Below are 13,729 nucleotides of genomic sequence, written 5' to 3' on the forward strand. Positions count from 1 at the left end.
TAAATCAATTTAAAATAAGTGGCGCCAAATTGAAGTAATTCTATCTATCTATCTATCTATCTATCTATCTATCTATCTATCTATCTATCTATCTATATATACTATATATATATATATATATATATATATATATATATATATATATGGTATATATATCTATATATATATATATATATATATAATATATAGATATTATATAATATATATATAATATAATGTATATATAATATATATATATATAATATCTATATTATATAATAATTGGCTGACGATTTGTAATATAGACTACATTTATACACTAAAAAAAGCACACACACAAAAAATGTGATTCTCAAAGGGACCAAGCAATTGTAATTGCTATATAATTGTCCAATTACAGTTGAATTCCACATCTTTGCAAGCGTAATCGGTTCCACGTGGTGTTTCACATTAGCGAACATTCTCCTCGTATTTTCAACCCCTTTTAGTGACCCATTTGCCTTGATAAAACGTTCTGTAGTATGCTTGTGTATTTGTACCTGTGATTACTGCTTGGAATTATGAACAGTAAGCATGTTAATGTGTGGAGCAGTGTGTCCTACGCTGCTTCTGTGTCATTAGAATTGCAATTACTGCAGCATATCTGTAACTAATTGAACACAATATCATTTTAGTGCAATTTCAGCAAACAATGCTGTCATTGTAATAACTGATTCCATGTTTGTGACCAAGTGGCTAGCTAACTCCTTTCTGAGTTTCGGTAATGCAGGAGGGGCCTGACCCTGTCATCTGATCAAATAAAAAAGTACCTCAATAGAGCAAGTAGATTTAAATTCCATCTGCAGTCTCTGGTCACTAGATGGCGCTGGCTACTAACAAGTACAATCTATGGAAATGAATGAATGCAGGACTCCGAAATGAGATCTGCTTCAAAAAATATAATCACCGAGGTCCACCGCATATATGAAACGATACAAGTGTTAGCTTTTCTTGAATGAATGTAAAGCTGCCAGCTAGAGCCGAAGCAGCGCCTGGACTCAAACACAACAGAGTTTATCAAAAGGCTTTTAAACAACGTTTCTGAGGCACTGTAATAAGAAAGATGGGCAACACCGTAAAAAAAAAAAAAAAAAAAAAAAGTGATTTAAAAGCTCTTTTTAAAAGACTTTAGCATAGGGTTTGTTTTTTGTTTGTTTTTTTTAGCCAGACAAATAATAGCGTGAACCGCCCCTTTAATTGTTATCACTAATATAATTCCGTTTTTTTGTTCAGGTGTTTGATTCTGGGGGTGAACAGGTTCAGTGTTTTCTGTTCAGTGTGCGGTTATTCTTCTCGTGTTTAGTTTTGAAGCCTATTTTTCTATGTGCCTTTTATAAAAGCCGTCCCCAATAAAACTCTGTTTCTGAATGTGGTCAGTTTTTGAGTTTTCATTTTGTTTGCGTGTCGATCATTTTGTTGTTCTCATCAGAACTTGTGAATTTGGTTTATTTACACATGTATTACATTTACTTGTTAACGCAAAAGTAAATAATCACTGAGTATCAGGCTGAGCAGAGCCAGACAGGGTGCGCTACTCTTCTATCTCCACACGGGGCCACTGTTGCACGGGTCTGTATCACAGCAGGTGTTTGTGAAGGTGAAGTTGATTCCATGGCAAACTTCTGTCAGGCCATACAGATTAGGCAATACACAGCTCTTAGAGAACTAGCTGTAATCCACCTACAGGGGGCGATGAGAGAGAGATTGTAATAGCATATACACACGAAGTAGCCCAGAGTCTTCAATCTGTGAAGATAGTTGGGTTGATATGTGCCACTCGAGTCTTGCGGCAGACAACTAGACCTGAAAACTCGTGTCTCTGAACTCGTCAAAGAAACAGACTTCTCAAATAACAGAAAAACCGAGAGATGTAAGTAATTGCAAAAAACGAAACTTTTTTTACTGAGTTATTTAATTTAGGTTTTTTTTTTTTTTTTTTTTTTTTTTTTTTTTTTTGGCACAATAAAAGCCATTATTATTATTATTATTATTATTATTATTATTATTATTATTATTATTATTATATAATAGTAGTAGTACCGGGCGTTGTTCTAGCTTAGTGTTATTATATTTGTATTATTATTTGTATTAAAAATCATGCCGGTGTTATGGATTTTCTTCCTTTAAAAAAAAAAAAAAAAAAAAAAAAAAAAAGAATCTGAAAAATATGTTATCAAAATACAAATAGTATTTTTGAAAAATATAGTTGAAGGTGTCATTTCAGCCATTTTAGAAAAGCAAGTCCTAGTAATGGGCATCACTTGAACTGAAGCTAACATCCTCCATCTTGGTAAAGGAAATCCTGTTACTAGACAGGCAGACAAACAGAGAGACAAACCTGCCCTGCCGATAGCATCGCTGGGCAGGACAGGTGCTGGGGTATTTGATACAGTCGATGGACGAGATCGCTGGGAAAACGCAGATGTAGCATTTTTAAGCTTTCTCCTGCAGGGGGCGAGAGAAACAAACTGGACAGATCACTAGCAGATCTTAAACCTAATCCAGAATTAATGATTGGGGACCATAAACGACAGCTAGAAAATATCGAGAGAGAGAGAGAACTATACGTTGTTTGCTCACAGCTTTGTAATACACAGTATTGTAACCAGTCTAGTACTTTGTGCACAGAACTGAGGGTGAAAAAGTTTCACCAGTAAAATCGATCTAGCGTTTATTTCTTTATATCTTTTTAAAAATTATTTCTTTGTTTGATGTATCAACTGATGGTAAAAGTGTAAAAACACAGGCACAGCTAATAATAACATGCATGTGCAAGATGCATGCTATTACAATATCGTTCTTATTCTGAGCACATTTCTGTTTTATTTCTGTATTTGCTCAATCCGTCTTCATTAGTGTTGCGAATGGATAGAGCGTCTTTGTTCAAACCCAATACTTAACCCCCCACCATATTTTTAATTACATTAGAGCTGACAGAACAGTCACTATGCTTCCCTGTGATTGACAATGCTCGCATCTTTACCACGCTTTACTACACTTTGCAGTGTTTTTACTATGCTTTACTACAAACCTTGGGCTTTTACCAGGGGATACCCAAGCAGTAAACTTTGAGAAGGGGCTAGTTCATTATCTTCTCTGCGCTTTACTACACTTTGAGAAGGGGCTGGTTCGTTATTGTCTCAGCCCTACACTGTGCTGTGTTTTTACAGCAGTACACTTTGAGAAGGGGGCTGGTTCCATTATCTTCTATGTCCTACACTGCGCTATGCTTTTACAGGGATATCCGAGCAGTAATCTTTTAAAAGGAGCTGGCTCATTATCTTCTCTGTGCTTTGCTGTAGGGCTGATCGTCCAGCTGATCAGGGTGGGGTTATTAAATTAGCGCTAATGGCCATTGACTTAATTCCTGATGGAGATCATCTGATCACAGACTCTGCCACAAAACAAAACAGAGATCGCAATGAGATACAGCAATGGCACGCTGTAGACTTGTACAAGCAATGCACTAGCACGGCACTGCAACCGCATTATAAACAATCCGTGCTTCTAATCTCTGCTCCCTTCACTTTGTGCATGTCTGCAGTCAAACTAGTTATTAAGGTGCTTTCACCGCCAGCTGCCTGCAGCCTAGATCAGATCTGTGTGCTTATAGAAGTAAGAGTCAGCGGGGTCTGTCACTTTGGGTCAAGTTTCCACTTGTCATTCTGCAAATACACTGTGCACTAGACGAGCCTGGCCCTTCACTGTAAAACAAATATCGTATTTTAAAGATAAAATTACCTTAATATTGTATTTGTAGATTAATTCTAGTTTCTATTTCTGTATTATTAAAAGTACACCGTAAAAGTACAACTTTTACCATAATTAAAAACAAAAAAAAAAACAAAAAAACAAAAAAAACCCTGAAAAAACAGATCAATATTAAGTTAAACTTGCCGTAAATATACCTTCATAAAGACTGATCGTGAGAGAGAGAGATGGCGATGGTTCCCAGCCCAAATCTCCTGTCAGGACAATATTACTAATCCCTGTGACTCACCGGACTCCACCCTCAACCACCGCTCTTGTTACTGTAAAAGCAGCGACATTACTAAACCAGCACAAATAACATCTTAAAAGAACAAGCCCCGTATTGATCACTAGTTTGATATTGCTAGCTAGAAGCTATACCATAAGATCGGATATAACACAGTGAAAATCAACTGAAATTACCGTAGCAGCTATACGGCAAAGTATTTGAAAATGTAATCACACGTTGCTATTTTATTACATTGTTGGTACATTTTCAAGATGTCAAAATCACAGCGAGTTATATTTTGAGTGCAGTATGTTTAATACTGTATACTCTATTTTTGTCCAGTACTGAACGAGTTAATATAATTTTGAGTTGTGTTTTGAGTTTTGAACTCTAGAGGGAGACTTTGCGAGTATTTTTCGTTTCTTTCTGGGCAGCAGTGTAACCGTCGTCACAGTGGTGTGGTTTAGAGCAAGGTGTCTCTCATATAGTCAACGCAGTGTATATATATTATATATATATATATATATATATATATATATATATATATATATATATTTAATAAACACTAAGTTACCTGGGTGTCGCTTCTTATAGCGAAAGTATAAGATTTGGGCTTTTAGTAAACACTAAGCAATAATTCTGTTTCCCCTGACTGGGCACAGCGAAACACGAACATTGGATTCGTTATTTATAAGAACAAACAGCAGAGACCTGCACGGATTATCAACCGGGAGAGAGATTTTAGAGACGGCGAATGGAAATTGATTGACCAGACAAAAGCTATACTGTCTGGCTGAGCGAGGAATTTAAAAACAATAAATACAAGTACCATGACACAAAGGTGGCTTTGTCTATAGAGGACCAGTACAAAACCTTTAGACAGCCGGCTTAACAACCGTTCCCAAACAAAATACACACGCGTTACAAACATCTGTATCAGGTATAATTCAAGAATGTTAAAATGTCAGTGATTTAGGATTTATATTTTTGTTTTCTGTCTAATATTATTACATCTGGAGTCGACCGGGTTAATGATTAAACTCAATTTGATATTGGTTCAGTCGTTCTAGATTGTGTTTTTGTTTACAGCGTCACACTGCAATATTTTGCAAGTTAAATGTTTACTACATTCTTAGTTTTTTTTTTTTTTTTTTTTTTTTTGCTTTGCTTTTGTGCACGCATCATCAGAAACCAGGCCTTGTTGGCTGTCCAGTTTGTGTTTATTCCCTAGAGGCTGGTAGTTCCTGCTTTCTGTCACTCTTGCTGTCACTGTAATGTTCACGAAACAGCTCTGATAGTTGATCTTCTGTGAACCAAATATTGTTTTTGTTTTAAAGCAGATTTCAATTTTACTATAACACGGAACGCGGCCCCTTTGAAAACGTATTTATTGTTTTTTTTTTTAAAAAAGTAAAAAGTCACACAGCTGGACTGAATCCTTACTCCCCGTCCATAGAAACACACTGGAGGATAAGTTTGGAATGTACTGGCAAGAGTCTGTAACTTTATAATACAGGAGAAGGGGGAGGGGTAGGGAAAAAAAGGCGAGAGGCAGACATCCGCTGCAAACATTCAGCCTAAGCGTCCTGACACTGACTGAAGGTTTTTTTTTGTAGAGACAGGAGGAGAGAGAGGAGAGAGAGAGAGAAAGGAGAGAGAGAGAGAGAGAGAGAGAGAGAGAGAGAGAGAGAGAGAGAGAGAGAGAGAGAGAGAGAGAGAGAGCGAGAGAGAGAGAGGAGAGAGAGAGGAGGAGAGAAACCTCTGAGCAAAATTGAAACATAAGTTACCTGGCTCCACCGATGGCTTACCCCTCACAGAGGATACCTCGATAGCTCCTATGAGAGCTCAAAAGATCATAACTGGAGACCCCTGGCCCTTGAAAGCCTCTCTGAGAATTCCCTCCAGACCGTTTTTTTTAGCTACTTCTTGCGTTTTTTTGTAACCTGCCTTAATCCTCCTCGCTTGGTCTCTCCTATAACTTCCCCCTGATCCGAACCTCCTGTTGTAGGGGGGCCAAGCCTTAGAGAGGTGGGGGATGTTATAACCGCCATAATTTAAAGCCATGGAAAATGGGTGAAAATCTATGGGGGGAAGTTAGAGAATCTAGAGGAGGCCCGAATTATAGTTTGCCGCCATCAAAAGCGGAGTCCCCCCGTCCCTTAACCCCTCAGAAGCGGGATTAAATTTCTCTAGTCTTTCTCTCACTTGGGCCCCCTGTTGCAGACACGAAAAGCTAGCTCTCATTGTTTTGGGCAATCCCCCGCATGGCTGGGATTCATATGTTTTTTTTTTTTTTTTTTTTTTTTTTTTTTTTAGAGAAATCCCTCCCTGGCCGCCTGTTTCCGTAATATCTTTTTATATCTTAACAGTTCCCTATTTCGCGATCGAAGTTTTCCTCCTTTCCATTGTTGTAATTTTATATTATATGTTTTTTTTTTTTTTTTTTTTTAAATTATTCTTTTATAGGGAATGCATTTGGGTGCGTTTTAACAAATCTAAATACTGTATCCCACTCATTTTCGCCTTGGTTTTAAGACTAAGGATGGATGGGCGGGGCCCTCTTTTCTATCCCAGTACACACACACACACACACACACACACAAATAGCTGCATCATTCAAGCCCTCTCTCAGATTCCAGTTTTAGTTGAATCTACGGTTCGCGTCGTCGCTTTTAACCCGTTATATTTTGTAAAAGAATATTACAGAGTAACAGTCCACACGACTCTGTTTGTTAAGCAACCTTTTCAAGCTCCGAAGCAATTGAAACATAATTACAGATTAAACCCGTCGTACCTCGGATGACAGCATTGCATCGTGACTGGCAGTCCGACAGCGAGCGACCTCACCTCGACGTTTGATTTTGCATGTAATACTACCGCCAATGCATTTGCATTGAGGAGAATGGTCGGTCAACCTTTTTTGGTTCGACGACAAACACTTGGAGTGAACGATAGATCCAGCACTTTGAGCCGCATGGTCAAGACTGATCTCAACACCGTTTAACTACTTCTGGCCGTTCTGTGCCATGCTTGCTAAGGTAACTGAACGCAAGGGAGGGTCTCACAACTCTGCAAACACCCCTTCCTTGTTCTTGGAAAGAGCCCCAAATGAAATTGCCTCTCAAGATGTCATATAGCAGGGATGGAAATACGACTCCCATTGCATAGCAGTTTGAGCCATTTCTGGTTTTACTGTGAGGTTAATCAGCCACACAAGCTTGTTTCCTATATGCTGGGGCTAATTAACCTCATAATAAAGCTTGGAATGGGTGAAAATGCTATGCAATAGGAGTCTTCTTTCCATCCCTGCCGAATGTGTCAAATATTCAAGTTTATCTTCTTGTAACAAAGGCTAAGTATTCCTTAGAGAATGTAAACCATCAGGACAGCCAACAAGGTACCTGAGCATACACGGCAAGTTGCGGAATGCAGCAGAGATTCTAGCCTGTGTCACCCTTGTCTGTGGCAAGCAGCTAAGCTGAACAGGGTGAAAGAATTGCAAACCCAAGGTGACTGTTCGCTAAAAGATTGTTCCTTTTAGGATTTGTAGTCCTGGTTACCTTTGCAATGTTTAAACCTTTACAGCTTTGGATCTGATTTTAATTGTTGTCTATTGTAGATTATAACAGAGAGGCCACTGAAAGAACATATATAGATATTATATATATATATATATATATATATATATATATATATATATATATATATATATCACAGCCTCCTCAAAAGTCGAGGAAGTTTACCATCAGACTTGGAAATGGCCGGAACGTCGGGATACGGGAAGTTTACCCACGCAGTGGTCCGAGGAATCCCGGATTCCTTTGGGAAGAGTAAGGCCACAGGTAGCGACGGGGAGGAGGTGGATCTGGCCAAAGCCCAGCGCCAGTATGGAGTCTATACTGGGATCCTGAGGCAGAAACTGGGACTGCAGCTGATAGAGATTCCAGCTGACAGCACACTGCCGGAGAGCTGGAGAGTGGAGGATACAGCCATCATACAGGGAGATACAGCTCTCATCACACAGCCCTGGGACAAGGACAGGAGGAGAGAGGTGAGGAGAGAGGAGGGGGGAGAGTAGTGAGGGAGATGCAGCTCTCATCACACAGCCCTGGGACAGGGGGAGAGGGGAGAGGAGGGGCAGAGGGGAGAGAGTGAATACAGCTCTCATCACACAGCCCTGGGACAGGGGGAGAGGGGAGAGGTGAGGAGGGTGGAGAGTAGCCCTTGACAGGGGAGGAGAGAGGGTTACACAGCATGGAGAGAGAGAGAGAGAGAGAGAGAGAGAGAGAGAGAGAGAGACAGACACAGACACTGAGACAGAGACAGAGAGACTGCACTCTCCACACAGCAGGGAGCAAAGGGGATGGAGAGAGAGTAGAGAAGAGCTCTGTCTGGCTCACTGCCAGTGTCCACTGAGAGATTAAATATTCACAGCAGATTTCCGGCTCAAATCCAAACAAACTGAAGAACTGTGTCTGTACGGATAGAAGTGAATATGAATCAATGCAGAAAAATCACTAGAGAATTAACACTCTTAATAGCATATTAAACAGATGAAATACAGTGTCATTTTGATAGCATCACTATCAATTAATCACATCACTACACAATTAATCACTCATTAGAAACTGATGCTCAATTCTGTCTGGGGTCCCAGGGGTTAATTCAATTGTCTGCAGGCAATGCGAGGGCGGGGTTTAGCACCATCTGCTGCTGATCGCAGCTAGCCAATGACAGTTGAGAATCTGGGGTGGGTGGGAGTGGCTATAGGCTGAGGTTGAATACTGACAGTTCTAGTCTCCCCCCTGTTCAAAGGAGTTTAATATTTCATTCCAATGTTACCATTACCCACTCTTTTTAAAGGCGTGCTAGATAAGCTTTCAAAATCCATTCTCCTTAACCCTAGCTATATTATCACCGGCCCCTATTCTTTTGAATAAGATCTTTTAGATGTTTGGTTTTTCTACTTGCGTTTGGAATGTGTACGGCTATGACCAAATGTTTTGCATCCCGTATAGAATGAACTAATCTTGCTTCATAAAGTCCAATGAAACCTGCTGAATAGTGTTATGTTAACATATTGAATTGCATACAGCTTTGTAGTTTTCCATATCCATTTCCAGGTTTTTAACTGTAAAACTTTGTACTTTATGGCATTACGGTATTGCTTAACGAACCATTTTGAAAAATTGCATACAGCTTTGTAGTTTATTTGACAACATGATGTCAATAAAAGCTCTAAAAGATCATATCGTTTTTTTTTTTTTTTTTTTTTTTTTTTTAATTAAGTCTCAACCCTAAAATTCTAGGTGATGCACAACTTCTGGCCAGAGCTGTTTATGCAATAATGTTAATAAAGCTAAAAAGAGAGCGTGGATTGTAACTCTGATCAGGGATAGTGGCTGATGTAATGCAGGGTATTCAGTGTCTCCTGGCTCTCTTGCAGACCGAGGCTGTGAGGAAGGTGCTGGAGGAGTTGAAGCTGCGTGTGGTTGATGGTGCTGATGATGAGAGCGCCACTCTGGATGGCAGCGATGTGCTTTTCACAGGTAAGCTTCTCATTGAAGCCACTTCAGCTGCAGAACCTTCACACATCACAGTGCTATCAATGTGGACAAGGCTTGAATTCAGCAGTGTGCTCAGGTTACAAACCGCTCCACCTCTCTGCTTCCCCGTCTCTCTCCTGATGTCCTTGCTTCTCCTCTTCCACCTCTCTCTCTTTCTCCCCTCCCCCTCCCCTATCCCTTTCCTCTCCTCCCCTTCTCTCTTCTCTCCCCTTCCAACTCCCTACCACTCTCCTGCCTCTACTCCTTTCCTCTCTCTTCTCTCATTCCCCTTCCCTGCCCCCTACTCTCTCTCTTTCTCAGTTTGGTGAATCTTACAGCCAGCTGGCCTCACAGCTCAATCTGACAACCTCACATCCTGTGTTTATGTTGTCACTTCCTGTTCCCCTGTCTGTCTGATCAGGGCGGGAGTTCTTCGTGGGACTTTCCTCGTGGACGAATCACAAGGGAGCCGAGCTTGTCGCTGATACCTTTAGGGTAAGTGTTTTGTGCCAGGAGTCGGTCTGAAAGTAAAGACATCCTCTTTGACTTCATGTATGGGATACACATCACTGGGGCAGTATAATGAAAGCGTCTGTCTGCCTGCCTGTTTGTCTATCTGTCTGTAAATCTGTCCGTTTGGATTTTAGGTTTCTAGAGCAAATTGAGACAGTCTATATATTTGGTGCACAGCTGTATTCAGACAATGATTATAATTAATTAATTTAGAGCTGAAAATATTATTTTTTTTTTTATTTAAAGTATCAGACATATAGACATTACAATAAAGCAAATCAGGTAAAGATCTCTGAGTGGACAGCTGCTCCCTCTGTGTTGTGGGTCCCCCTGTGGTGATATCTAGTATTGCAGCAGCTTCAGCTCCTCCTGACTGTGGGTCCTCCTTTGCAGGATTTTGCTGTCTCCACCGTGCCCGTCAGCGGAGCCGCGCACCTGAAGAGTTTCTGCAGCATGGGGGGTCCTGACACCATCGTGACGGGGAGCAGCGAGGGGGCCAAGCAAGCACTCAAGGTGAGTTGCTTTTGAGGCTTTGCCACTTGAAGATGCTCCGAGATTGAGTGGACTTTACCAAGTTAGCAATATTGTCTGGAACATTCAAACTGCTTAGGGTGAGAGTGACCATAGGACGCCATATACCCTGGGACAGTTTGGGACAGGTCAGGCTTTTTAACTTGCGTCACAATGCATTCTGTTTTACTGTATAGCAGATTCACCCATTCCAGGTTTTACTACAAGCCCCAGTGTACGCGAAACAAGCTCAGGTGTGTCTTATTAAACCAAAGCCCCTTTCACACTGGCGTGCTCTACCCGGGTCAGAACCTACCCGGGTCAGGACCAGGTGTCGTGCGGGTCGGCTAGACCTGGTTGACAGACACAAGTCCACAACGTGGGCATCAATGCCCCAGAAGCAGCTTCTTACAGACGCTTCCATCCAAACATCTCTGGATGAACCGTCAACCCAAATGTTGATTAGAGCAAATGTTTCTACATCACTGCTGCAATGTGGCTCAAGGTGTGTCTCAATCAACAAAAATATGGCCAAACAGAAATATTCCGCGTGGCAATGAAACCTTCACACAGGCGTGGCTGTTTATTTCGTTCGCTCACGAACCGTCGTCGAGCATTTGGCCTCGCTCAACCCGGGTCAAAGCATGTCAAACCATCCCTGTATTGCAAATGCTGTGCCACTGGTTTGCTGGATGTGCCAGTATGCTCAACCCTGGTACTGAGTGAGGCAGCTGTAACGCCTCGCTCCCTCTCTCCTGACCAGGCGATGGAGCAGCTCACTGACCACCACTACGAGATCTTGACCGTTCCTGACGACGCTGCGGCCAACTGCATCTACATCCGTGTGGGGTCAAACAACAACTACCTGCTTCACGGGAGCACAGAGGAATACCCAGAGAGTGCTGCCGTGAGTCTGCCTATCTGTCTATCTGTCTGTCTGTACATGTGTAACTCTGTGTGTGTGTGTGTGTGTGTGTGTGTGTGTGTGTGTGTGTGTGTGACTGTGTGTCTGTCTTCATCAGAATGTTAACATTTGTTTGAGCTATATTTTGACTACTGTGCTACTATATAGTTCCACTGTTTTATGACTGTCATTTTGACAACTGTTTCCAATCCACTAATCCTGTCACTAACTAATCCTCAATACAGCTCCATAGGACTACAACCAAGATGGCCCATAGAGTCACGTTCACACAGCCTCCATGAATGTTTAGCCTCTCCTTATCTGTCTCGCTCTTGTGTCTTCCAAAGCATATTTTTCTTTTTTATGTCCATCTGGTAGCAGCGTGACATCACTTTGAATTCAGTGCTCCTCAAAGCAATGACAGTGTTTAATCCATAAAACAAAAATAAATAACTTTAGTTAAATGTTTTAGAATGCGTATTATGATATGTCATTGGTTAATTTTTGTTAACCCCCCCCCCCCCCCCCCCCCCCCCCCCCCCCCCCCCCCTCTCTCTTCAGGCTTTTCAGAAGCTCACAGACTACACTCTGCTCCCCACCTCCTGCAGCGAGACCTCCAAGCTAGGAGGCACCCTCTCCTCCTGCTCCCTGCTCATCAACCGCCGACTGGACCTCTAACCACTCCCCCCAAGCCTGTGAGAGCCAACCAGGGAGCACGGAACACTCTGTCCTGGAGGAGCTTTCGCAGAAACCACACCCACAAACCGGGGACTAGGGATCCACACCAGAAGAGGCAGATTTCCTTTGTTTTGTGTTTTAGTGGTCTTGTGTAAATAGCATTTCTTGGCATAGTAGCTCAGAACCACTGAAGTGAGCCCACTTCATACACACCTCATGAAACGTGTTCATTAAGGCTTTGCCACTTTAAGAATAACAACTTCTTCTTTGCTGCCTTCTTAACTTTTTATGACGTTTTCAGTGATTCAGAATGCTTCTTATTGCAATGAACCATACTGTGTTAGTTTCATTTCACAAGTCTGTGTTGTGACTAAGAGTTCAGGAGCTGCTGTTCACTTTTAGCTGCCTGTCTGAAGAACGCCTCGTTTCCACTGCCTGGCGCAAGCAGCTTCAGTTGACCACGGCTAGCCAAAATACAGAGCGTTTCGGCTCTTTTTCCCCCGAACCTGGCCAACCTTGAAAATGCTTGCTGTGTGTCAAAGGTCACTAGAGGATTGTGGGATGGTATTGCGTTTTGTTTTCAAGAAACCGCGTGTAACTCTGTGTTTTAGAACGAAGCCGTCCGGCTGAAATTGACAGACTGTCCGTGGCTATTTTCATTGTGGCGCTGCATAGTTGTTTTGTTTTAGCTTTCAGTTTGTGTTTAAAAACCGAAAGCGTCGCACTGCTAAACGTAAAACCACAATGCATCTTAAAGAAGTGCCTTAATGACCCTATGCAGCTACTGGCTAACACCACCTAGTTTTTGCATATCAAGTTCCACCTGTTTCATCGTGGCAGTAAACTCTGATTACGTGGTGACGCATGTCCTTTGCAATCAGTTTGGCTACATTGAGTACGAGACACAAAACCTGACCAGACAGCCGCTCGCACGAGCCGTGGAAACGCCCCGTTTTGTTGCCGTGGGCAGCTGTAGCCAGGAGGGCCAGGCAGTGGAAACGGTACGCACATGTAATGTGGGCTAGATCAGCCAATGTCTTTATTAGTAAGCGCCAGCACCGCCTAGTGCACCACTAGCATATTGCAAGAATAACAAAAGTGGTCTGCCACTTTGGATCAAGTTTTCTTTAGTTTTGCTGGTAGTACACTAGCTGTGCACTAGATGGTGCTAGTGCTTACACAGCTTACATATAAAGACACTTTGATCTAGCCTGTATTAGTCTTTGCTTGCAAACTAGAACTGATGAGCAGCTTCTGAACTGATAATCAAAGCACCTTAACTAATAATAATAATAATATTAATAATAATAGGTTTTTGAGTAATTGCAAAAATAACCGCTCAGAATGACTGGAAACACTAAAAATAAAAGGCACATTAAAAAATAGTATTAGACAAATGATTGTTAAAATATTGTTAGTTTGCTAATTAAATAAATACAGTAGGTAGCTTGTGTGCAGCTATAGCTTCCTTAGGGAATATAAACCACCTGGACAGCCAACAAACACAGCAAGCTGCAGTGTAGCAGAGATTGCTCAAGCGTTCACGCAACAGTGAGACACTGCAAATTTAAAGCCGCTCTT

The 13,729-nt window shown here is 41.6% G+C and overlaps 1 protein-coding gene across 2 annotated transcripts; it reads left to right on the forward strand.

Moving 5' to 3' along the window:
• Nucleotides 1-248: 248 nt before the first annotated feature.
• Nucleotides 249-12,502, forward strand: LOC121298712 (N(G),N(G)-dimethylarginine dimethylaminohydrolase 1-like). Of its 2 annotated transcripts, none has more exons than XM_041225913.1 (7): nt 249-1,888; nt 7,617-8,048; nt 9,444-9,546; nt 9,965-10,038; nt 10,450-10,569; nt 11,330-11,473; nt 12,032-12,502. In XM_041225913.1, the coding sequence occupies exons 2-7, from the start codon at nt 7,755-7,757 to the stop codon at nt 12,146-12,148; spliced, it is 852 nt and encodes a 283-aa protein (XP_041081847.1). In that variant the 5' UTR covers nt 249-1,888; nt 7,617-7,754; the 3' UTR covers nt 12,149-12,502. The 2 variants fall into 2 exon arrangements, with proteins under 2 accessions (XP_041081847.1, XP_041081846.1); XM_041225912.1 differs by lacking the exon at nt 249-1,888 and adding an exon at nt 6,436-7,506.
• The last annotated feature ends 1,227 nt before the right edge of the window (nt 12,503-13,729 follow it).

This window comes from Polyodon spathula, chromosome 24 (genome assembly GCF_017654505.1).
Source record: "Polyodon spathula isolate WHYD16114869_AA chromosome 24, ASM1765450v1, whole genome shotgun sequence".
NCBI classification, from domain to species: domain Eukaryota; kingdom Metazoa; phylum Chordata; class Actinopteri; order Acipenseriformes; family Polyodontidae; genus Polyodon; species Polyodon spathula.